Source organism: Schistocerca cancellata, chromosome 6 (assembly GCF_023864275.1).
Source record: "Schistocerca cancellata isolate TAMUIC-IGC-003103 chromosome 6, iqSchCanc2.1, whole genome shotgun sequence".
Lineage (NCBI taxonomy): Eukaryota > Metazoa > Arthropoda > Insecta > Orthoptera > Acrididae > Schistocerca > Schistocerca cancellata.
In genome coordinates, this window is record NC_064631.1 from 296665710 (window position 1) to 296691321 (window position 25612).

Sequence of the window (25612 nt, forward strand, 5' to 3'; positions counted from 1 at the left end):
CTACTCTTCATCTGACATTACGTGTCTGGCAGGGATACCAAATGCCTCATCCCTTTAAGAGGCACATAAGACCAAAAGTGGTCATGAGGCCTGTGCCAAAGTCACCACCCCGGTCAAGTCAAGAGGTGCATGGTGACAGTGATCTCTGGCAGCAGTTACGCCTGAGTGTTCTCAGTTGGGGCATGGGTGACACTTGCAGTAATTATGCACTGTGTTCCACCAGAGACTGGTGGTCAAGAACCAATGACTGTAGGCAACTTCAGCTGGCTGCAGTGATGATGGAGTGAGGTACCCCACCTCCATAAGATCCTCCTTGGCAAACAGTTCTCCTGATGGTGGGTTTCTCCAGGCAAGAGCGTGAATTGTATGGCAAATGGTGCAGAGGCAGTGTGAACGTCTGCTGGTGCTGCTTAGTGCTTGCAGTGAGTACTGGTTTATCCCTCTCATCTGTGCTAATGTCTTCTCTTTGACTGATTTGTAGAGATCAGAAGTGAGCTCTATACACTCACTTTAAACTCGTCAGTGGGCCCTATGACATCATCTCCGAACTTGTTGTTTCCATATACTTGTGGGTACCCACTGCTGCCCATTGAACCAAAAACTAGTCACTTGTATCTGTTGTTGGGTGCTAATGGACTCAAACTTGTGTAGTTGCTCCCCTTTCTATATAGTCCGTTTGCACCCAACAACAGACGTGTGTGTGTGTGTGTGTGTGTGTGACTACCAGAAGCTACAACACATGCAAACTGTTAAACTGGCACATTCTGAAAGGAGTATTTAATTTTAAAAGCTTTTGAGACTCAGTGTCTGATGGCAACTGTAAGTTTGTATCTCTGGGGTCAGTTTAGGAAATATACTGACTTTGCCAGCAACTCCTTGCGACCTTGAAACACCCCCACTTAAATTTTATTGTTAGTGAGCAAATAACCGGGCATCCTGACTTCTGATTTTAGTGACCATTACCTAAAGGATATAGCTGATCAGTGTTTCTGCTATGGAACATGCTACAAGTTTTGGCTGCTCAATGGCATTACACTCAAGGAAAACAGGTTTTGTAACTGTCAATGTCAGTGTGAGTTTTCACTTTGTAAATTGATGGATTCTCATTAAACCTGACAGAAGACAGTCACTACTTACTCATGACAAGTCTTAACTTAGGTCTAATCCACCAAAATATTGTCTCACATTATTAGAGTAATGGCATGCATATTCCTCACTGCTATCCATTGGCTGGAGCACTAGGTGTGAATGCGTATGTATTTTCATATTCACTACACTTTATCACTAATCAGTGTAATTCTTATGGTTTACTGAGGGTGGACACTCATAAAAAACAATACTTCCAGTTCACCACATCCCATCATGCCATCACAACAGTGGCTCTACTACAGACTGACAACAATACAACTCACTTGCTCAGCACTCATGGCACCTGACAATTGATTCGTCATCTATTCTAACACTTGTGGCTGAATTATAATTATCTCCGAGTAAGAGATCGTGATCCCTTACAATGAGATGTGGGATAAACAACTGTTTCACTGTGTGTATGTTGATTTTGTGCTCGAAATCACCTCAGAGTCAAACAATGCCATTTCGTTTCTGTATCACAACCATGAGGGTGGACCACTAGCTTCATAAAACTTCTGATACCACCCAAAGTTTCTGCCATCTCTCAAGTTCTGCCGTCACTTTCACTCTCAAAGCAAAAGCCATGGGGCAGCCTCAACAGAACTGAGGAACAGCCAATGGTTTCAATGTTATTTAGCTAAAAAAGTTGCTTCAGTGGCTGCAGCAATGCATCCAGGCCCTGAAATGGAATGGCCTGAGAGACAAGGTTAATGTCACCAACTGTTTCAAATCGAAAAGTAGTGAAAATATCAAGTCTGAAAACATTTTTTGCCAACAGAAAATTTACAACTAAAAGTGTGAGGGGCTTTCCATATTTTTGTATCTGGCTAGTATTTGTCTCTGCAAGGGAATGTGGTACTCACTATAAGATAGTAATTGACACTGAGAGCTCTGTAACGTAGGGAGATGGGAGATAGACACCCCAGTTGCTGATAAATACCTAAATTGGTCAGACTAGCTGAGGCTCCTGTGTCTAATTGTAACTTTTTGCAACAATCAGATATCTCCCAGTGTACCATGATTGGCTGCTGCTGTAGACCAGCTGATGGACTAGTAGTCTCAACTGCAAACACGGAAATGTTGTCCCATCGCACTGCTCACTGTCGTTTCCACGTAACAGCTGCTTAGTGTCTGTTGTGTGGCAGGCTTGACAGGTTGGAAGGAACTAGAGGCATTGTCTCTCCTCATGGATTTTCCCCTCACTAGACTTCTCATGTAACAGACATAGTAAGCAGTCTGAGGCAGCCCCAACCATTTTAGCCAGCTGCTTTTCTGTGCAGTCAACTCTTCTGACTGTGTAATTTGTGCTACCTTATCTAACACTGGATGTTGTTGTTGTGGTCTTCAGTCCTGAGACCGGTTTGATGCAGCTCTCCATGCTACTCTATCCTGTGCAAGCTTCATCATCTCCCAGTACCTACTGCAGCCTACATCCTTCTGAATCTGCTTAGTGTATTCATCTCTTGGTCTCCCTCTATGATTTTTACCCTCCACGCTGCCCTCCAATACTAAATTGGTGATCCCTCGATGTCTCAGAACATGTCTTACCAACCGATCCCTTCTTCTAGTCAAATTGTACCACAGGCTCCTCTTCTCCCCAATTCTATTCAATACCTTCTCATTAGTTATGTGATCTATCCATCTAATCTTCAGCATTCTTCTGTAGCACCAAATTTTGAAAGCTTCTATTCTCTTCTTGTCCAAACTATTTATTGTCCACGTTTCACTTCCATGCGTGGCTACACTCCATTCAAATACTTTCAGAAACGACTTCTTGACATTTAAATCTATACTCGATGTTAACAAATTTTTCTTCTTCAGAAACACTTTCCTTGCCATTGCCAGTCTACATTTTATATCCTCTCTACTTCAACCATCATCAGTTATTTTGCTCCCCAAATAGCAACACTCCTTTACTACTTTAAGTGTCTCATTTCCTAATCTAATTCCCTCAGCATCACCCGACTTAATTCGACTACATTCCATTATCCTCGTTTTGCTTTTGTTGATGTTCATCTTATACCCTCCTTTCAAGACACTGTCCACTCCATTCAACTGCTCTTCCAAGTCCTTTGCTGTCTCTGACAGAATTACAATGTCATTGGCGAACCTCAAACTTTTTATTTCTTCTCCCTGGATTTTAATACCTACTCCGAATTTTTCTTTTGTTTCCTTTATTGCTTGGTCAATATACAGATTGAATAACATCAGGGATAGGCTACAACCCTGTCTCACTCCCTTCCCAACCACTGCTTCCCTTTCATACCCCTCGACTCTTATAACTGCCATCTGCTTTCTGTACAAATTGTAAATAGCCTTTTTCTCCCTGTATTTTACCCCTGCCACCTTCAGAATTTGAAAGAGAGTATTCCAGTCAACATTGTCAAAAGCTTTCTCTAAGTCTACAAATGCTAGAAACATAGGTTTGCCTTTCCTTAATCTTTCTTCTAAGATAAGTCGTAGGGTCAGTATTGCCTCCCGTGTTCCAACATTTCTACGGAATCCAAACTGATCTTCCCCGAGGTCGGCTTCTATCAGTTTTTCCTTTCGTCTGTAAAGAATTTGTGTTAGTATTTTGCAGCTGTAACTTACTAAACTGATAGTTCGGTAATTTTCACATCTGTCAACACCTGCTTTCTTTGGGATTGGAATTATTATATCCTTCTTGAAGTCTGAGGGTATTTCACCTCTCTCATACATTTTGCTCACCAGATGGTAGAGTTTTGTCAGGACTGGCTCTCCCAAGGCTGTCAGTAGTTCTAATGGAATGTTGTCGACTCAGGTCTTTCAGTGCTCTATCAAACTCTTCCTGCAGTATCATATCTCCCATTTCATCTTCATCTACATCCTCTTCCATTTCCATAATATTGTCCTCAAGTACATCACCCTTGTATAGACCCTCTATATACTCCTTCCACCTTTCTGCTTTCCCTTCTTTGCTTAGAACTGGGTTTCCATCTGAGCTCTTGATGTTCGTGCAAGTGGTTCTCTTATCTCCAAAGGTCTCTTTAATTTTCCTGTAGGCAGTATCTATCTTACCCCTAGTGAGATAAGCCTTTACATCCTTACAACACTGGATATCAATGTGCTAATGTATAAGTCTGTATCACTCTGCTAGGTGCCAGCTGCACCATTCCATTGTGAATTAGGGAGCCAAGTCTGTTGTCCACACCGCATATGAATGCCCAGTATGCTTCTGATGCTGACTGAACTGTAAGTGAGTAGCTACCATGTGCATTTTCTGACTGTACTAGTGTGTCAGTAATTTATACAACTCCACAAATTCTACATATTTGGGATCCATAATGGGCCACAATTTCTTTACTACCTCATGCAAACTACTTCCACTTGACAGCAACAAGGTCTTCTGATCTACAGATTCACTGATGCAACTTACCTGGCAGCACAGCGTAAAAGGGTATAGATAATTTTCCAACCTTTCTTTGGTCTCATCAAAACCTGGATATAAAGTTGGCAAAGGCAGCGGAGTCTACGTCACCAGTGCTCATGCCCCCAGCTGCACAGTCAGTGAATGGATGAGCTCTTGCGTTTTCTCTTGTTGTTGTTGCTGCTGCTGCTTCAGCTGCTGCTCTTAGAGCTGCATTTGTCATCTCCAACAGTCCAAAACTGCTGGGTTGATGATAGCCACGATATACAAAAATAACACTAAAGTGAGATACACATGAGAGCAAGTTCTCATCACCAACTATTCTTTTTTGCATATGAGATGATAGCATCCATGACAAATTCTTTGGATGAGCACTGCATACCACAGCATGTGGTGCCTGCAGAAACATTGTGTGTCAACCCAACTGGCAAGCAGAGAGTCTGAAAGCATGGTCAGGAACAAAGCTGAAAGTGAAAGAGCACAACAGTGCAAAGAATGCACAACACTTACGCAATGCAAGTGGAGGCTGAGGAAACCAGATCGGGACTTTTGTTCACATGTAAACTGTCTTCCGAGTCTGCAATGCCGGAAATGACATTAATGCCACTTATGGTGGAGTAGCATACCAATCCAATACTCGACTGTGAACATTTCTTTATCAGACATAGATGTATCTGGTAGGGGTGCCAAAATAATGTTAATCAAAGCATTGATTTAAGTTGTCCCTGTCATTTTAAATGTAAAATTGTTTACAGTATGCCAAACGTGGTATATGTGATATGTCAGTTTCTTAGGGTCTTTAGCAGTTATTTATTTTACAATCCAAGCAGATGTTTCTAGTCCGCCTATTAATTTAATAGAACATACATAGCTATTCTTCTTACCGAGCGAGGTGGCGCCGTGGTTAGACACTGGACTCGCATTCGGGAGGACGACGGTTCAATCCCGCGCCCGGCCATCCTGATTTAGGTTTTCCGTGATTTCCCTAAATCGCTCCAGGCAAATGCCGGGATGGTTCTTTTCAAAGGGCACGGCCGACTTCCTTCCCCGTCCTTCCCTAATCCGATAAACCGATGACCTCGCTGTCTGGTCTCCTTCCCCAAACCAACCAACCAACGCTATTCTTCTTGAATCAAAAATCTGCTGCTGTTAGGTGCTTCTGTGGGATACATCACACAAAATCTCCTTTATTCCATCAGAAGTTACTTACATGCAGTGAATTTTGAAACAGAGAAAGCTTCATTTACACCAAAGGATGCAGTTTTAATATTTTTCGTAAAGTGGCTATATCTCCATAAATGCCGAACAGAAACTAGGAGAGATTGTCTTTTTATTATTACTGATGTATTTGTTTTCTCCATTAGAGGTATTGTAGTGCTTGAAACTTGAAAGAGATTGATGTATCATATAACACAAGGTGACAGAATATGATATGCACTGAAGTGCTAAAGAAACTGTTATAGGCATGTGTATTCAAATACAGAGATATGTAAACAGGCAGAATACGGCGCTGTGGTCGGCAATGCCTATATAAGACAACAAGTGTCTGGTGCAGTTATTAGATAATTTACTGCTGCTATAATGGCATGTTATCAGGATTTAAGTGAGTTTGATTGTGGTGTTTCAGTTGGCACATGAGCGATGTGACACAGTCTCTTTGAGGTAGTGATGAAATTGGTATTTTCCAGTACGACCATTTCATGATAGTACCGTGAATATCAGGAATCTGACAAAACATCACATCTCCAACATTGCTGTGGCTGGAAAAAGATCCTGCAAGAATGGGCTCAACAGCAACTGAAGAGAAGCATTCAGTATGACAAAAAGTACAACCCTTCTGCAAATTGCTGTAGATTTCAGTGCTGGGCCATCAGCAAGTGTCAGCGTGCGAAACACTGAATGAAACATAATTGATATGGGCTTTTGGAGCTTTGGAGCTGAGGGCCCATTCATGTAACCTTGGACTGTTGATGACTGGAAACATGTTTCCTGGTTGGATGAGTTTGTTTCAAATTTTATCGAGTGGATGGACGCGTGCATATGTGGAGACAACCCTATGAATCCGTGGACCCTGCATGCCAGCAGGGAACTGTTCAAGCTGGTGTAGGCTGTATAATGGTGTGGGGTATGTGCAGTTGGAGTGATATGGGACCCCTGATACACCTGGATATGACTCTTGACAGGTGACACATACGTAAGCATCCTGTTCGATCACCTGAATCCATTCGTGTCCGTTGTGCATTCCGACGGACTTGGGCTATTGTAGCAGGAGAATGTGACACCCCACACATCCAGAATTACAGCAGAGTGGCTACAGGAACACTTTTCTGAGTTTAAACACTTTCACTGGCCACCAAACTCCCCAGACATGAACATTATTGAGCATATCTGGGATGCCTTGCAATGAGCTCTTCAGAAGAGATCTCCACCCCCTCATACTCTTACAAATTTATGGAGAGCCCTGCAGGGTTCATGGTGTCAATTCCCTCCAGCACTACTTCAGACATTAGTTGAGTCCATGCTACATTGTGTTGCGGCACTTCTGTGTGCTCGCTGGGGCCCTACATGATATTAGACAGGTTTACTAGTTTTTTTGGCTCTTCAGTGTTAAAGATCAGTTTTATGTTCTTCCATTAGCAGTTAAACACTTACATCATTCACATATACCACATTACTTTGGGAATTTCTTAAGATATGATATGGGAAACAAAAAAAAACAATATTGATTATAGAGAAAGTAGATGGCCCATTACAGTCCATTCGAAGAGTTATATGAAAAGCTGTTACAGAGGTGCTCAACAAAATATGATAAAAGAGGTCCTACAAGGATGACGTTATTATGAAAGATTACGACTCACCATATAGAGGAGATGTTCTATGTCTACATCTACAGAGATACTCTGCAAGCCACCGTATGGTGCATGGGGGAGGATACTCTGCACCACTACTTGTCACTTCCTTTCCTGTTTCACTTGCAAATGGAGCAAGGGAAAAATGACTGTCTATATCCCTCCATACGAGCCCTAATTTATCGTTTCTTATCTTCATGGTCCTTATGTGCAATGTATGTTGGTCACAGCAGAATCATGTGGCAGTCAGCTTCAAATGCCAATTCTCTAAAATTTCTCAATAGTATTTCTTGAAAAGAAAGTTACCTTCTTTCCAGGGATTCCCATTTGAGTTCCCAAAGCATCTCCGTAACATGTGTTGTTCAGACTTACTAGTAACATATCTAGGAACCTGCCTCTGAATTGCTTTGATATCTTCCTTCAAAAACACTCGAGCTGTACTCAAGAATAAAGTTGCATGCTATATACAGTCTCCTTCACGGGTGAACCATTCTGTCCTAAAATTCTCCCAATAAACCAAAGTCAATCATTTGCCTTCTCTACCACAGTTCTCACATACTCATTCCATTTCATATCACTCTGCAATGTTATGCCCAGATATTTGAACAACTTGAGTGTGTCCGGCAGGAAACTAGTAATACTGGTTTGTTCTTCTTACTCATCTGCATTAACTTACATTTTTCCACATTTAGAGCTTGTGGTCATTCATCACACCAACTAGAAATTTTGTCTAAGTTGCCTTGAATCTTACTACAGTCACTCAGCTTCAACACATTACCATACATCACAGCATCATCGCCAGCTGCGCTTTCCGAGCAGTTTTAGACACTTCAGTCCAGAACCGCGCGACTGCTACGGTTGCAGATTCGAATTCTGTCTCAGGCATGAATGTGTGTGACATCCTTAGGTTAGTTAGGTTTAAGTAGTTCTGAGTTCTAGGGGAGTGATGACCTCAGATGTTAAGACCTATAGTGCTCAGAGCTATTTGAACCATTTGAACAGCATCATCAGCAAACAGTCGGAGATTGCTGCCCACCCTCTCTGCCAAACCAGTTGTGTATATAGAAAACAACAGCGATCCCATCATACTTCGCTGAGGTACACCTGACAATACCTTTCTCTCTGATCAACAAGGACAACATACTGGGTTCTATTACTTAGGAAGTCTTTGAGCCACTCACATACCTGTGAACTTAATCCATATGTGTGTACCTTCGTTAAAAGCCTGCAATGGGACGCCATGTCAAATGCTTTTCAGAAATATAGAAATATGGAATCTACTTTTTGCCATTCATGCATAGTTTGCAGTATATCATGTAAGGATAGGGCAAGCTGAGTTTTACATGAGTGATGCTTTCTAAAACCATGCTGATTCATGGACATAAAATTTTCATTCTCAAGAACGTTTAATATATTTAAACTTAAAATATGTTCAAGGGTTCTGCAGCAAACCAAAGTTAAGGATACTGGTCTGTAATTTTGCAAGTCTATTCTTTTACCCTTCTTATATACTGGAGTCACCTGTACTTTTTCCAGTGATTTGGGACTGTCTGCTGGGGGAGAGATTCACAATAAATGCAGACTGGGTGAAGTGCCAATGTTATAGAGTACTCTTTGTAAAACTGAATTGGGATTCCATCTGGATGTGTTGATTTATTTGCTCTCAAATCTTTTGGTTGTTTCTCTATGCCAGGGATGCTCATTACTATGTCGTCCATAGGGGAGTCTGAGCGATGTTGGGTTGCACATAGGCACAACAAAAAGACTATAATACATGTTGAGCTTTCAGCCAAAAGGCCTTTTTCTAAAGTAGACAGCACACATTCACAGAACAACAACTTACACACTCGCGACTGCTGTCTCTGGCCACTGAGGCCATAATATTGTTGTTATTCCATCCTGGGTTTTCCACTGTTTAAGGATGGCATTGTATATCAAATGGAAGACAGTCCTTAAAATTGCAAGTACAGCTGTCCTAAATACATATTGTACATTTATAATGATAATAAGTTTTGAGAAATTAGAAGATTACAGATGCCTACAAGCAGTCACTTCCGCCACACATCAGCCATGTAAAGGAATGGGTAGAAGAGTGAATGATACTGATGCATATAGCATATAGCCTACTATGTTTATATTTTCTTAGTACAGTTTTATACAAACGCAGATAGATGTAACAATCAAAATTATTTAAAACTTGAAGATATAAATCGTTATACAACCATTGTTCATCCATAAATACAACAAAAGCCAATGAAATATATTGCAGCCAGAATCATCTGCTGTATTCAACAGGTATGTTGATGAGTAAAATTATATATTTAGATACATTACAAGTTTTTTTTATATTTTTGTAATGGTATCTAGTCATTATATACTCTACCTACCAGAAAAACTACAGCTTATTATTAAAAATACACATGGGAAATGCTTGGACATCACACCAAGCCCCACATTTGGCCCAAATTACCTTTTGGTAGGCTGGGATTTAATATTGTAAAATTTTCTGCCTTTGATATGCATTCTTAAATGTGCATCCAACTAAAGACCATCACGAGCATTCTTTTATTGTGTATTCAGTAATATTTTTCCCTGTATCACGCTTCTAATTAAATGTAATCATTTTATAGACAATAATAAAATGCTATAGTGCACTGGAAGAGTTATGAGGAACTTGTTTGTTCTAAATGACATCATATATGGATTAGATATGTCCTTGAAAACTGCTTAGCTTTGTCAAATTCATGCCAAATCAGAATGACAGGCAACAGTGTAAAGATCTCGGAAGACTTGTATAATAATGACAAATCCATATCTTCAATAGTCATAGATGAGGAATTTTACCAGAAAGTACTATATTGTGCTTCATTTGAGAAGCTATTCTTGAAGGATTATGTATGTGACTCCAATGAAATTTTGCTTGCATTGCAGATGCTGGTATCTACAAAGGAAAAACTAAATTCTTTTGTTTTTTACCTGTTGCAACAAAAGTTAGACAGTAAGAAACATGATGTGTTGTGAAAAACATATATATTAGTGTTGCTCCACAGTTCTGAGAGTTTGAAAATACCTCTTATGCAGAAATCCGTTAAGCCAGAGTGAAGACTTCTGAATTTCAAACTTTACTTGAAAGTTGTTGCTATACTGTTTCCCTCACAAGAATTATTTTATAAATCCAACAAAGAGATATTGGAGCTAAATGTGGGTATTAAGAATGATGTCACTGGATTTCTAAAACTTATTTCTGATTAGATCCTGCCATATAGACTATTACATCATTTTAAATGGGCATCTTTTACATCTACCCTCCCTCTTGTAATGTTTCAACTATGAACCAAAACAGCCCAAGGGGATATGTTGACATTTAGTGTGCATGGATGATGGTATATTTCCAATCTCCTCTCTTGTAGTGTGCAGCAAATGTATGCAAATATAAATAATGATTGTATTATTCAAACATTGTGTGCAAATGGAGCATCTATATTTTGTATTTATATTTATTTACATGTGGTATGAGGAATTTATTGTGGATCTTATATGTATACACACACCTGAATAATTGGGACAGTAATTTTATTCTTTGTTGTTGCAACGGCATATATTGAAGCACAATCTCTGATAACTCTTGAACAGCTGTGTTCAATTTCCCTTACAGAAGTCTGTCTATTTGTCCCAATCAGTCTCTCACCAACAGATGTGACCACCTGCAGTATCAAGGAAATTCAGATTTGGTCATGTACTGCATGGTTAAGCATCAGTTTGCTACAGCCTTCATATATACAACATTTGCTGCTACTCAAACATCATATTGCATTTTAAATCTAAAATTAATATTATCCAAATTGTATAAAACTTATTGTGTGTACTAAAAGTAGTAAAAGTAACATGAATTGTTTTGCGTTCAGGTTCTAGTTATGGTCCTAATATCCGCCATTGGATGCAGAATTCTGAAAAACCTGCAAACTTGGGTCAATGTTTTGCAGCAATTGATCCAAAGTGCTTTGCTCCAGATTTTGAATGTCGTATGGAAGATCTGATGACACATCTCAGAAATATGACACCAGTAAGTACAGAGAGCTATGCTCAAGTCAATAAAAATTCTGCCATATATATAATAATTTTCAGTAATATTTACTTGCAGACACAGAGGAGCAACCAGATGGTCATTTATAATTCTGTTGTTATACAAATAAAATAGGAAGGAAAACCATTAACATTGGTTCAGTGAATCTTAATGATGCCCTGTATATTGCCTTGAAAAAAAAATTGTGCAGCTATAGATGTAGAAATACAGATTATTTGATTTCAACTATCAGTCCTCTAACATATCTTCAGAAATTTATGTAGTGCTATGCAGCATACAGTAACAACATTGGCAGCCTTAAGCAGTGTTACCGCAATTGGAGGGTGGGGGTGCAGTTGTACACTTCTTGGGGTGGGAATGCCACCACCTGATTTTCTTACATTACAGGACATCGGCAACAATGTGCTGCAATTGTGATGCAAACTGTTGGCAGTCCTGGCAGCTGCTCGTGCCTTTCATTATTCTGCTGATGAAACACATAGGTGTTCTACTGGACACTCTATACTGCTTAGGTCCTCTATAATACCATGCATTGTAGTTCAATGAATGAGTCCATAGTTATGTTTGCTGAGCTTAAATGTCCACAGTGTCAAAACAGCTGGATGGATCTTTCAAACCTCATAGCTACTTTAATGCTACATGGTCTGTTATGAGCTTAAAACAACTTCCATATAAACTGCAGTGAACATGTTACCCTGAATATGAGACTTAACATCTCCTTTTCCATGGCGGAGTAGTTTTTCTCTGCTTTGTTGAACTAACACAAGGCATACACCAAAGAATGTTCACCTCAGTCTGTCTACTGACATGATACACATCCCCGTGCATGATTACTTACATTGCAAGACAGAATAAATTATATCTGATAGTCCGGGGAGGCCAATACAGTTATCATTTTTAATAAATCCTACATGTGATTAAAAATTCCTTCAGACTTCACTGTCCAACTGAATTGTACTATTTCTTGAGTAAATATGTGAGTGGTCACACTATCCCAGAGAACTAAGAAACATAATTCTATACTGGTTTGCTAGACCCAGGAAGGATAGACATCTGTTCTCAGTGTGTGATGTTGGGAAATTCTATACATGACTGTTTCTCAGCTAATTAACCTGACTGCTTCTCAGCTAATTACATGTGTCAAATACTGTACCTCCTCTTACAAGAAACAGCACTTTCCTGACTCAGCATTTGACATGCCACACACCATCATTTGAAGCTATCTTATTACCATACCATTCCTGTAGGTCTTAGGAAAAACAATAATATTGTAATAATATTGTCCAAATAGAATACACAATGTTTCAGTTTCAATTTTCACAGTAAACCATCTAACAAAATAAAATACACATTGTTTCAGTTTTGATTTTCACAGTAAACCATCTAACAAACATTAAATTGTGTCTGGCACATTCTCTAATCCTACTGGTATATACTGATACTGATACTAGTAGTGGCTTGGTGGAGCGGTTAATACGCTTTCTGGATAGTCCACAGTTGCTGCTTCCAACTGATGGTAGCCACTCCATAGATCCCGTGTTGTAACATTATCCCAAGTTATCCACTGTATCTGTAAAGTTCGGAATATGGTACCCTTTGTAATTTTCTGATTATTCATGTACCTGTAATATACTTTTGTTGCATTACTACTGCTTTTCACTACACTACCAATGTTCCCCGCAGAATAGTTACTTCTGGTAAATAGACTCCTCCATCAGAGATGGAGTTGGTGGGATCACTGACAAGGTTCTGATATATGTGCAATCGCTAATGGCTGTGCCTTATTGGATACCCTGGTTCTCACACTAGCACTGAAGTTCAGCAATTTTGGTACCATTTAGTACTTGGATGGACAACTGCCTGGGGATGCTGAGTGCTGTAGGCCAAGGGACATGCAAGCTGCTAAAGTGGCATCCAAGTGAAATATTGTACCAGGTTTTTGTGCCATGTACATAATTGTTATTACTATTACTATTATTATTATGATATGGTCAGTTAATTCCCAGTTGGGTTTCTGTGCTGTTTTTGGAGTCACCTATAAAGCCTAAGGTTGAGTCTTCATATTCTACCAGCAATTTTTCCATGTCTTGTCTACGTGCTCTCCCTAATTGAGTTACTTTTCCTTAAAACAAAGTGAAACTTGGTACACATGACAACAGTGTTGCACTTGATGTCTCTTCAGTGGAAGTTCACTCAATTGTTGTAAACTGGTTTTGCGGTAAATCATCCAGTAACATACATAACCAATTCTTAATTAATTGGACTTCAAAATTTATTGTCACTATTGATGATATGATGACCAGTTCCAGCTTTTACATAAAATGTTGTTCACCGGAGACACTTTCAATACTCTGCTAGTCAGTATGACAGTGTCCAGCTATTCACAGTACCTATTCACAATCAACTTCTAACAGTAAAACAGTACAACATTGGTTTGAGTTTACACAATCACCAATAATACCAGATTACTTTATACAAGACACAAATACACAAAAGTTCATGTTGTTGGCACAAAGATGTGACTGTAATGAAAATTACTCATATAATGACTCAGAGAAATTAGTAAAAAGTAATACAACCTATTGTAGTGGTTGTTACCTATCTCGTTTCTTAGATAACTGAAAAATTGTGGAATCTTACATGGTATATTCAGGTAGGACCACACTCTCACCACGTGTTTTTGAATGAGAATAATAAGAGTAATTCCAGCACAATTTCAGCAAGACTTTTTTTTTTTTTTTGTAGCTGCTGAAAGATTACACACTGCAGATCTCGTTTGTCTAGAGGTTCTCAAAGTTTTTTCTGCAAAATAATCATTCCAACAAGCATGGCCTGAGTTTTCTTCCTGTTTGAAATAAACACTACCGGATCTGAAATACTTTCAGCTAAAAATTATATTTATTCGTACTTTTTGTTAGTAACTACACCATTTTCACTATGAACATTGATACTGTAAATCCATTATACTGCACTTGTCACATAAACACATCCATCTCACTCCAATACAGACAAAGAAGTGGTGGGCAAGCCAACATGTGCCCAGAAGTTGCAGACATTTCTGCATTCTAGATTCTTTGGTCTACTGACCTTAATAAACTCCAAAGATACATATAAATAAATATAAAGCGCTGGCACGTTGAGACACACACAAACAAACACAAACATACACACAAAATTCTAGCTTTCTCAACCAACGGTTGCCTCGTCAGGAAAGAAGGAAGGAGAGGGAAAGATGAAAGGATTTGGGTTTTAAGGGAGAGGGTAAGGAGTCATTCCAATCCCGGGAGCGGAAAGTCTTACCTTAGGGGGAAAAAAGGACGGGTATACACTCGCACACACACACATACCCATCCACACATATACAGGCACAAGCAGACATGTCTGCTCTAGCAGTTTTATAAACAAATATATATTTCCTGAGATCATAAAATACTGATATGAAAGTTTTTAAATAGTCCACCCCACCTAAAAATCTTCATTCCATGGCCAGTAAGAACACAAGCAACAACCCTTTGATGAATCAATGTTGAGCTAAAACAAGATAAAGACATGTCTGCTTGTGCCTGTATATGTGTGGATGGATGTGTGTGTGTGTGCGAGTGTATACCTGTCCTTTTTTCCCTCTAAGGTAAGTCTTTCCGCTCCCGGGATTGGAATGACTCCATACCCTCTCCTTTAAAACCCAAATCCTTTCGTCTTTCCCTCTCCTTCCCTCTTTCCTGATGAGGCAACCGTTGGTTGCGAAAGCTAGAATTTTGTGTGTATGTTTGTGTTTGTGTGTGTGTGTATCGACGTGCCAGCGCTTTCGTTTGGTAAGTCAAATCATCTTTGTTTTTAAATATATTTTTTCCCCTGCGGAATGTTTCCTTCTATTATATTCATATAAATAAATATATATAGATATAGAGCATTTAACATCTTAAACAAGACCATTATTTATCATAAAAGAAAATATTCATAATTAAACACATTTTCTGGCAACATGATGAAATTACCTTAACTCTTTACTGTAGGCATCATAGTTTTCGCATGAGATACTTTATCTCCGACAGTTAATTACATTACAAACCACAGCATAATGTTAACACATTGTATGAGTCACACACCTATGTTGATTGTACAAATACTGGTGACAAACTGCCATGGAGATGTTAGTCGTGAACAAAGTCAACTTCAACTTGTTGCATAGTTCTTACTTAGTTGATTCTCATCTGCTAGATTGCTTGGGACTTGATGCATATATATTACTCATTCTAATGCTGACAGCATACTCATTACATGTATGTTAACATGGTAATAGTGAGCCAGGCACTCTTTACATACATTGATGTTTATCTTGTTTTAGCTCAACATTGATTCATCAAAGGGTTGTTGCTTGTGTTCTTACTGGCCATGGCTGAAGATTTTTAGGTGGAGTGGACTATTTAAAAACTTTCATATCAGTATTTTATGATCTCAGGAAATATATATTTGTTTATAAAACTGCTAGAGCTATTAGTTAACAAATTATGAAAGGTTACAGAAGTATTTTGAGGGTGTCTACTGGATATTACCTATTTATGAGTATATCGGTAGTTTACATATTTGAAAATGTGATGATCAATGCAAATTCTTAGTTAATGGCTTATGAGATTAATGAAGGGTCTCATTCAGCCCAGAAAATCAGAGCAACAAATCTATAATGTCAAATTGGGTGTCTAACAAGCATAGTGGCTCAAAAGACTATAATTAATTTTCATTGTGGCCAAATATGACTTATGATTGTCTGTTAATTTAATTAGTTCCAGGAAAATTAAAACATGTTACTGTAAATTCTAGATTCCAGTCTTTTAAATGATACACAGTCCAGTCACATTAATGTGACCACCGCCTTTGTTTGACGTCAGTGTGCAATAACCGCTCACAGATGGCAGAAGGCAGCAGTAGCACTGGAAGGTAATACAAAGTGTGTCCCAGGAGATGCAGAAAACAGTGCATTCATTGTTTTAATGTGGAAATGGAGCAATTTATCTGACATCTAAATGGGCATGATCATTGGCTTTTGGGGCAAGGGTGGAAGCATCTCCACAATGGCTATGTTTGTTAACTGTTCATGTCCCAGAGTGGTTAAAATATAATGTGCATGGCAAAATGGCCCAATCCAAAACCAGCACTAAGGCAACTGTGATGCACCATGGGCCATAGAAGACATGGTTGAACAACAGCTGTGGAGATGTGTACTGGCAAATAGACATGCAACTGCTGAGCAACTGACCACCCAGATAAACCAAGGGGCTATCAACAGTGTCTCCTCAGTGGCCATTCAGTGAACGTTGCTGCAAATGGAGCTCTGCAACATGAACCTGTTTCATGTACCTTGCAGCAGGTGCCTGGTTCATGCACCCATGCTGACTGCTGTTCCTCAGCAACGAAGGCTGGAATTTGCACATCAGTACCGCACCTGGACATCCACTGAGTGGCGACAGATGGCCTTTCCAGATAAAACATCTTTTATGCTCCATTGGCATGAAGTGTTTGCAATAATTTGTGGTGTTTATGGGGTCATCAGGTGGCGACCTAGCAGTATTACAACACTATATCTATCATATTTCTGGACAACAGGGGCTTTCAGTGACCAAACATGGATTTTCAAAATAAAATTGCAAATTTCTATTATAATGTATTTCTAAAGGCTTTTGTGGTTATAGTCAACTGAAATAAAAATGTTCCTAGTGGCTATGCCATACAATTCTTTTCTATTTGCATTCCAGCATTTCAGTCCATTTGCTGCTATCTTCTTCAGGAGTTCTTCAGATGGCAGATTACTGCTTAAAAAAGCATCTCCATCATTTAGAAAAAGTTTTCCTATACTTCAATGTTACAAGGAGAACTGCAAAAATTTCATGAAATCTACCTGAAAATTTAGAAGTAATAATTTGCAGAACTTGATGACCTGTAATGACTGTTGGAAATGGAGGAGCAATTAAATAGTATCAAATATGATATGGAAGTGTTGACAGAAGTATGTAAAAATTAAATTAAATTAAAAGCAAATAGAATTATAACAGAGGAGGTAAGAATTTCTGAGGTAGGCATCAATGTGAACCAAAAAAAAGTTATGTATATTGACTGAGAAGTCATAGAACCAGTAAATGAGATTTTCATTTTGGCCTGTTCAAGACAACCTGGATGGCCAGCAAAAGAAGTAAAAAAAGAGTAATCATGGCCTAAAGTGCTTTTGGTAAACTAAATGGTGTTTTCAGAACTAAGCTTCCAACAGGTCTAAGAGGAAAGAAATTGTAAATCTGTATGTAATGCCATTTTTAACTTATGGCAGTCAGACATAGCCTTTCAATATGATAACAATAAAAAAATGTAGGTTCCTCAGTGAGTAATGGAGATTTACTTGTTGGAGGGTGAAAGCATCGATCACTGAGGGTGAAAGCATTGATCACTGAGCAATGCAACTTTAAGTTTTTGAAAAGCCACTTGGCACTCATTTGTCCAAACAAAGGGGACATTCTTGCGACACAAGCGATGTAATGGAGCTGCCTTTTTACGCAGTGTTCAGTATGAACCGAATATAATAATTCATTTTCCCTAACACTGAGTGCAATTCTGTGATATTTCAAGGAACTGGCAAACCTCATATGGCTAACAAATGTGACTGAAGAGGTTGTACACCTTTATGACATGACCAAGATACTGCAACTCAGGTTTAAAAAATAACACTTGTCCAGTCTACGCTTTAGTCCTGCCTCAGATAACACATGAAACAAAGAACATAAATTTGCAATATATTTCTTCAGGTATACGACCTGCTACTACAATATCGTCCAAATAGTTTGAACAGTTTGGTACTTGTGCAGTCAGTTGTTCCAAATACCATTGGAAAATGGTGGGGGCGGAAGCACTACCAAAAGGCAAATGCAAATATTTAAACAGACCCAAATGAGTATTTACTACACATGCTTTTTGAGATTCTTCATTGAGCGGTATTTGAAGATACGAGTCGCACAAGTCAATTTTTGAAAAGTACCGTCCACTGCCTAATCAGTGCATGAGATCTTCTGGGCGTGGAAATGGATAAGCATCAATGACAGTTTGTGGGATGACTGTAGACTTAGTCAGCACAGAGGTGAATGTGACCTGAAGGTTTGTGGAGCAAAACCAGTGGACTCGCCCATTGACTAGCTGATATAGGCACAATAACTCCGCTGTCTTGCAATTTTTTATATTCAGCAGTGACTTTGTCCTTTAATGCAATGGGAACAGTTCTGGCCTGGCAAAATTTTGGCTGAGCATTGTCTTTCAGTATAATATGTGCAACAAAATTGTTAGCTTTTCCTAAACCTTCAGAAGAGAGTTCCAGGAATTCTCTTAGCAGGCTAGCTACACTGCCTTTGGCATTGAATGCAGACACTGACAACACATTGTCCTGAATGTTAAAGCCAGACAATTCAAAAGAATGAAACAAAATGTGTTCTCACAATCACATGATTGTAGCACTCTTCACGTATGTGAGCGATACGTGGCAGGTAGAGTACATATTCTGAGAACAGGAATGTCTTGTCCATTATAAGCTGTCAGTTGCGTGCTAGTTTTAGACAGGTGTAAAGAGCCTAACAGTTCAGTGTGATGATTGAGCAATGTGACAGAGGCACTCATGTCCAACTGAAATTTCACACATTTCCCACAAATAAATAAATAAATAAACAAAAAGTTTGTTTGACTGATGTCTCACTGAAGAGAGAGCGCACTTGCTTGGTTTGCTAATGCCTGTTGCAAACTTTGAATATACTGCATTAATGATGTGGGCCTTGTGATGAGAGTTTTGTGATCGGGCCAAATTCTTATGTTTGTTCTGTTGCAAACATATGGATTGCACATGTCCTTTCCTTTCGCAAGCACAACACTGAGCTTATTGAGAGGGTCAGTCTTGGCGTTTGTGCTGTGAATAACACCGAGGGTAAGACTTAGTCTTTTCACCTGTGTAGCCATCTGTTTAGCGAACTGTGTACGCGGCATGTAGCGTTGTTTACTTGGCATTGCTGGTGCAAGTTGCCAGTGCAGAATGGGGTGATCACAAGCACGAGACTCAATGTGACAAATAGCTGGCTGCTCAAATTTATGAGCCAAAAAGGCACTGGAATCGTACTGATCGAGCATTTGCACTACTGCTGAAATGGTGGATCGGACTGTTTCAAAATCTGTTCTCTGAATTTGACATCAGGTGCACTGTACACAATCACAGCACACAACCTAATATCTGAATATAAAGCACTGCAAGCACATTTGAATGTGCATTTCCTTGTCATACCTTGAAAATCTGTTACCCACTCGCGATAAGTTTGTTCTGACCAGTTTTTACAAGTAAAGAATTGATACCTAGTTGCTACCACATTCACTTGTTGGTCATAATAGTTTGTTATCAAAGTGATTACTTCGTCATACACAAGTTCACTCGGAGTGGCGTTAGGAAAGAGTTTTTGAATTAATCTTCCTACTGTGGATAATAAATAGGGAATTTTGACAGTACCTGCAACATTGTGGGCTAGTAGGTGTGCCTCAAATTGGTGTAACCACTCGAGCCATTCCTCTGCTTGGTCATGAAACTCTCAAAAAGGTGGTATGGCAGCTGTAGTAGGCGGTGTTGTTCTGCCGGGTGTACAGTATTGGCCAGTAGCTGCTGCACCATGTTGAGTAATGTAGAAATCTGCTGCATCAGGAATTGAAACATCTGCATTATCTGTGTGACATCTAATGCATGCAGCTGCAGCACCTGAGCAGGGGGCGGGATAGGTGGGGTGGGCATGTTGGAAGACACAAATGTAATAACACTAGATAAAGCAAATAAGCAAAGAAAATTTCTGCAACGCCCACCTGAAAACACTGGTTAGAAAAAACGACAAGAGAATGTTAAAGGAAATGGGCGCCCTTGCAAAGTAAAGACAAGAGAGAACTAAGGTGCCAGCAAAAAAAAAAAAAAAAAAAAAAAAAAAATTGTGGCCATCAGCTCGGAGTTCATTTGGAAGGCCTTGTCGCCAAATGTGGGGTCTTGCCCACTCGTCTTGTATAGGGTGCCTAAGGGATGCGGCATTCTCAGAATGCTATACAACAATTCAAGCAAATAACATTAGTATTATTTCAAAAAAGCAGATTGACAATACTTATCTTTGAAACAGTTATGGTGTCACAAGTGATGGGTGGCATGCAACATAAATCCGAGTCCTTTGCTGTATATAATGTTTATGCAAGTTTGACACACAATATCTGGATCATTGATAACTGTTCTCATAACACTCTCTGTTAGGCTGTGCTAATACTCTGCAAATACTGTCCACTAGTGTCCGGCCGAAGCTGGCAGAAGCAATACTTATATTAACTTTTTGCAGAGGTTGCTCCTGTTGTGGCACAGTCCTTGTCAGTGGGCTATTGGCTGACATTGCCTCACCACCTTCTCTGCTCTTGCGTTCTTCCTCTTTGTTCAGGCACTTGTGGTTACGTTGGAACAGAGTGATTATGACTACAATGCGAATGAAATAGAGATGGGTGGACATTTAGCCACATGAATGACTTGTAGATGAACAAAGGAAGTACTTTACATTAGAAGGAAAATTGATTTAAAAAAGCTACAAAGTTAAAAGGAGACACAATGGCTGACCACTAATTACCTTCAGATGACAAAACTCCAGTGCTGGTAGTGGACACATCAAAAGAAGAAGAAAACTATGATTTTGAAACTGTTAGTTCTTTCATCAGGGAATAGAGATGGACAGATCTGGGAAAGTTGGCAAGGAAGGGCTGGTCACACAGACCTTGGATTGAGGGGGACGTATGTGTCATGAAGACGTCTTTCCACACATCTCAGAAATGTGGAAAAAAGTTGATAATCCAGTACTGAAAGCCAGAATACATCTAATAGTAATGCGATTGGCTACCAGATTAATACTGAACTTGATACCAAACGAATGTGAGAACTTTCCATTGCCGGCCGCGGTGGTCTAGCGGTTCAGGCGCTCAGTCCGGAACCGCGCGAGTGCTACGGTCGCAGGTTCGAATCCTGCCTCGGGCATGGATGTGTGTGATGTCCTTAGGTTAGTTAGGTTTAAGTAGTTCTAAGTTCTAGGGGACTGATGACCACAGAAGTTAAGTCCCATAGTGCTCAGAGCCATTTGAACCATTTTTGAACTTTCCATTATTTCTAGGTTCGCCTTGACCCAAACATGCAAGGTGGTGCATAGGTTGAGACACACAACTTACATTCAGAAGGGGAAGATTCAAATGTCCATCTGGTCATCAGGACTTAACTTTTTTTGTGTGTTAGATCACAATGACAGTGACTTTTAGTATACACCAGTTTATGTCATTGTAAAATTTGTGTCTATTGCTTATGGCAGTACCAACTTGCCACTGCCCATGTTTAATTAATGTACAAACTTTCCAATATACAGGGATTTGAAAGCTGTTGCTATTGAGGTCACAGGTGGTGTTATTGAGCAGTAAATAATTGGTGCTCCTGAGCAGTAAATAATAGGTGCTCCATGTCTTTTTAGAGGATTTCATTTTGATTTTTCTGTGTTAGTGCATAATGTTTTTTGGAGGAAGCAAATGGATGAGTCTAGAAATTGTGTATGGTTCTCATACAAGTTATCGATATTTGGAAGCTTTGCTGTTTTTGATATTATGACATGGAAGACTTTTAGTCAATGATTGTTAGGCATCCACAGTTGCTTATTTCAAATTTTTGGTGAAGTGCCATATATAGTACAGCATAAATCATCTAAAGAATAATCAACCAAAATATTTTTTAAATGAAAGTGTTTCAGTAGGAAAATTCTAATTGATTCCTGTGTCATGTAACAAATCCACTGATGCTGTTAGGCCAGTTTGGTGATGTTCCTTTCCCTGCCAGTTGTCACTGTTGCTGTTCTGTGTTGACATCTGAACCTTTGGTTGTGACTGATCATGTGGTTGTACCACTCACATTGTCGACTAAACATGAATGCTTTCAAGAACACATTAAAAAATATTCAAGACTGGCTCGAATCTGAGTTGATGAACCTGGCTATTAAATATTTATGGATGATGAAATAGTTACATGACATCAGTGGACAAGACCCCTCAGAAGATATGGACAACACAAGTGACAACAACTGTGCTGAAAAAGAACCATCCAGTTAGGAAGCTTTTCACTGCCTTGAGACAGTGAAGATGTAGTTAGAACAAGAAGACTGTGATGCCGTCCAAGCAGACATTTCTGCATGTCTGCTTGTGTCTGTGTATATGCGGATGGATATGTGTGTGTGTGCGAGTGTATACCTGTCCTTTTTTCCCCCTAAGGTAAGTCTTTCCGCTCCCGGGATTGGAATGACTCCTTACCCTCTCCCTTAAAACCCATATCCTTTTGTCTTCCCTTCTCCTTCCCTCTTTCCTGATGAGGCAACCGTTGGTTGCGAAAGCTAGATTTTTGTGTGTATGTTTGTGTTTGTTTGTGTGTCTATCGACCTGCCAGCGCTTTTGTTTGGTAAGTCTCATCATCTTTCTTTTTAATTATATTTTTCCCACGTGGAATGTTTCCCTCTATTATATTCATATCATTAATTTGAACCCAACAATCACGTTTAAAATATAAGAGGTATTAGAGATAAAGTTAGTGAACTGCTTATAGATGTTGACTCTGAAATTATTGGTATATTGGACCACTTAAATAATTTTACAATTCAGAGGCTTTGTTTACCAGGATACAGATTAGCTGTTTGTTTTTCCAGGAGTTCCTTGTGGGGTGGGGGAGTGGCCATGTACATAAAGAACAGTATTCCATTTGAGTCCCTAGACTTATCATGGCACAATACTGAACAGATATTTTAATGTTGTGCAGGGGCAGTTGAATTTAGTGAAATTAAACCTCTATTGTTGTTGATTATAGGTCTCCTAATTCTGACTTCAGGGCATTTCTGGTCAAGCTAGAGAGGGTTCTTGATTTACTTTATAGAAAGTACCAGAAATTAGTTACATGTGATGACTTCAATATTATTTTTGTATGTGATGGTACAAGAAAAAGGATGTTGGTAGATATCCTAAATTCATATGATCTGATGTAGTCTATGTGGGTGAATGTCCTTTCAGACCATGATGCACAAATTTTAACACGAAAAGGCTTTTGTACTCAAAGAAATGTCACATATAATTATAAACTATGTAGGAAAGTTAATCCAGTGGCAATAGAGAGTTTTTTAAACCTCGTCAAGGAATAAGAGTGGCAGGATGTTTATAGTTCTGATGATATAAATGACAAATACAATGCTTTCTTTAATACATTTCTCATGCTCTTTGAGAGTTGATTTCCATTAGAATGTTCTAAATGGGGTACTAGCTGTAAAAGGCAGCCTGGGTTATTGACTAGTGAGTGGGATAAGGATATCATGTAGAACAAAGTGGGAATTATATCAAAATGTTGGAAGGGATCACAAGCAGGCTACAGTAGCCCATTACGAACAGTACTGTAAGGTGCTTAAAATGTTATTAGGACAGGATAAAATTAAAACCATATGGTCAGTTGTGAAGGAAGTGTCTGGTCAGCAGCACAAGATCGGCGATATAAACTCAGTTTGTAGTAAAAATATTTCTGTAACTGATAAATCAGATATATGTACATTATTTAGCTATCATTTTCTGAGCATTAATGGTGAATTAAATAAAAACTATTTGGTGTCTGTTTTGTAGATATGTCTTTACCCATTCATAGGCTGGGCCTCTGACACCAACATTTTCTAGATTTCTAAGCAATAGACCATGGTTAATGATGTCAAATGCTTTTGAAAGATCTAGGAATATTGCTGCTATGTGTTCTTTTTTATCTAATGCATTTAAAGCTTCATTTAAGAAATTGATAATAGCTGTCTCAGTGGATTTACATTTTCGGAAACCATGCTGTGTAGCTGAGAAAAGTTTATTTTTTTTTTTCAATGAATTCTACGAGTCTTTTATACAAGATTTTTTCAATTATTTTAGAAAAAACAGATAGTAGAGAGACTGGCCTATAATTTGTTATATCTGTTTTTTCACCCTTTTGGAACAATGGCTTCACTTTAGCTATTTTTAGACTTTCTGGGAAGATTCACTGAGAAAGTGAACTATTGCATGTGTCTACCATGAGCTTAACTACTAAGGGTGCACATTTTTTAATGATATGGTCTGGTATGTTGTCAGTTTAGCTCCCCTATTGTTTTTAGCATTTCCTGCTCATTTGTTGGGTGTAGGAAGAGAGACTTGTTACTAAGGATTGTTTTAATCTGATTTCCAGTGACAGCATTTTGAAAGTTTTGCTTCACCAGAATATCAGCTGCCTCAGAGAAATATGAGTTAAAATTATTTGCTATGTGCTGGGGATCAGATATAACAAAAGTGTTTTCATTCAGTTTTATGTCATGGTATTCTCTCCATTTTACTCCTGTCTCATGCCTTACAATCTTCCATATGGCTTTCATTTTATTTTGTGCATTTGCTATGAAGGAACTATTTGCCATTCTTTTTGCTTCTTTTATGACTTTAGTTAAAATCTTTTTGTAATTCTTAAACTAGGAATCAAATTCTGGGGATGTGATGTGCTGTCTAGATATTTCATGAAGTAGTCTCTTTTTCTTCACATATATTTGTATCCCTGTTGTGACCCATTTTATTTCCAGATCCTTTTTTGTGACTGTCTTTTTATGGAGTGGAAAGCAAAGTTCAAAATAATAGCTAAAACTATTTAAGAATTTGTTGAACTTATCATTTGTACTTTTACATTCATAGATGTCTTCCCAAGTTTCTTTACACAGATAGTTAAGGAAATGTCGTATATTCTGGTCATTATACTTCCTAGATGTAGTAGTTAGACATTCAGTTGAACTAAACAGTTTTCCTAATCTTATACTAATTTCTTGGGCTGTGTGGTCCCCAAAGCCTGTATTGTGGGTTTGTGTTGTATGTTTCAAGGGCACATTTGTAAATATTTGATCAAGGATTGTGGCTGAGGTTTTTGTGATGTGTGTTGGCGTTTCTATAGTAGCCTTGCTAAGAGGTTCAGTAAAGCAGTTTTTTGATTAGACTCACTTGCAAAGTCCAACTTCTGGAGCAATAATTTGTGATCAACAAAATCAAACGCCTTAGTTAAATAAAAAATGCCTAGCATTCAAA

At 38.8% G+C, this 25612-nt stretch overlaps 1 protein-coding gene across 2 annotated transcripts in view; it reads left to right on the top strand.

Annotated features, from left to right (window-relative positions):
* LOC126191459 (uncharacterized oxidoreductase YjmC-like) overlaps positions 1–25612 on the top strand; it is a 277603-nt gene that overhangs the window by 240990 nt on the left and 11001 nt on the right. For both annotated transcript variants that reach the window (XM_049932336.1, XM_049932337.1), the window contains exon 8: positions 11274–11431. In XM_049932336.1, the coding sequence (XP_049788293.1) occupies positions 11274–11431 (158 nt within the window). The remainder of the gene's footprint in view (positions 1–11273; positions 11432–25612) is intronic.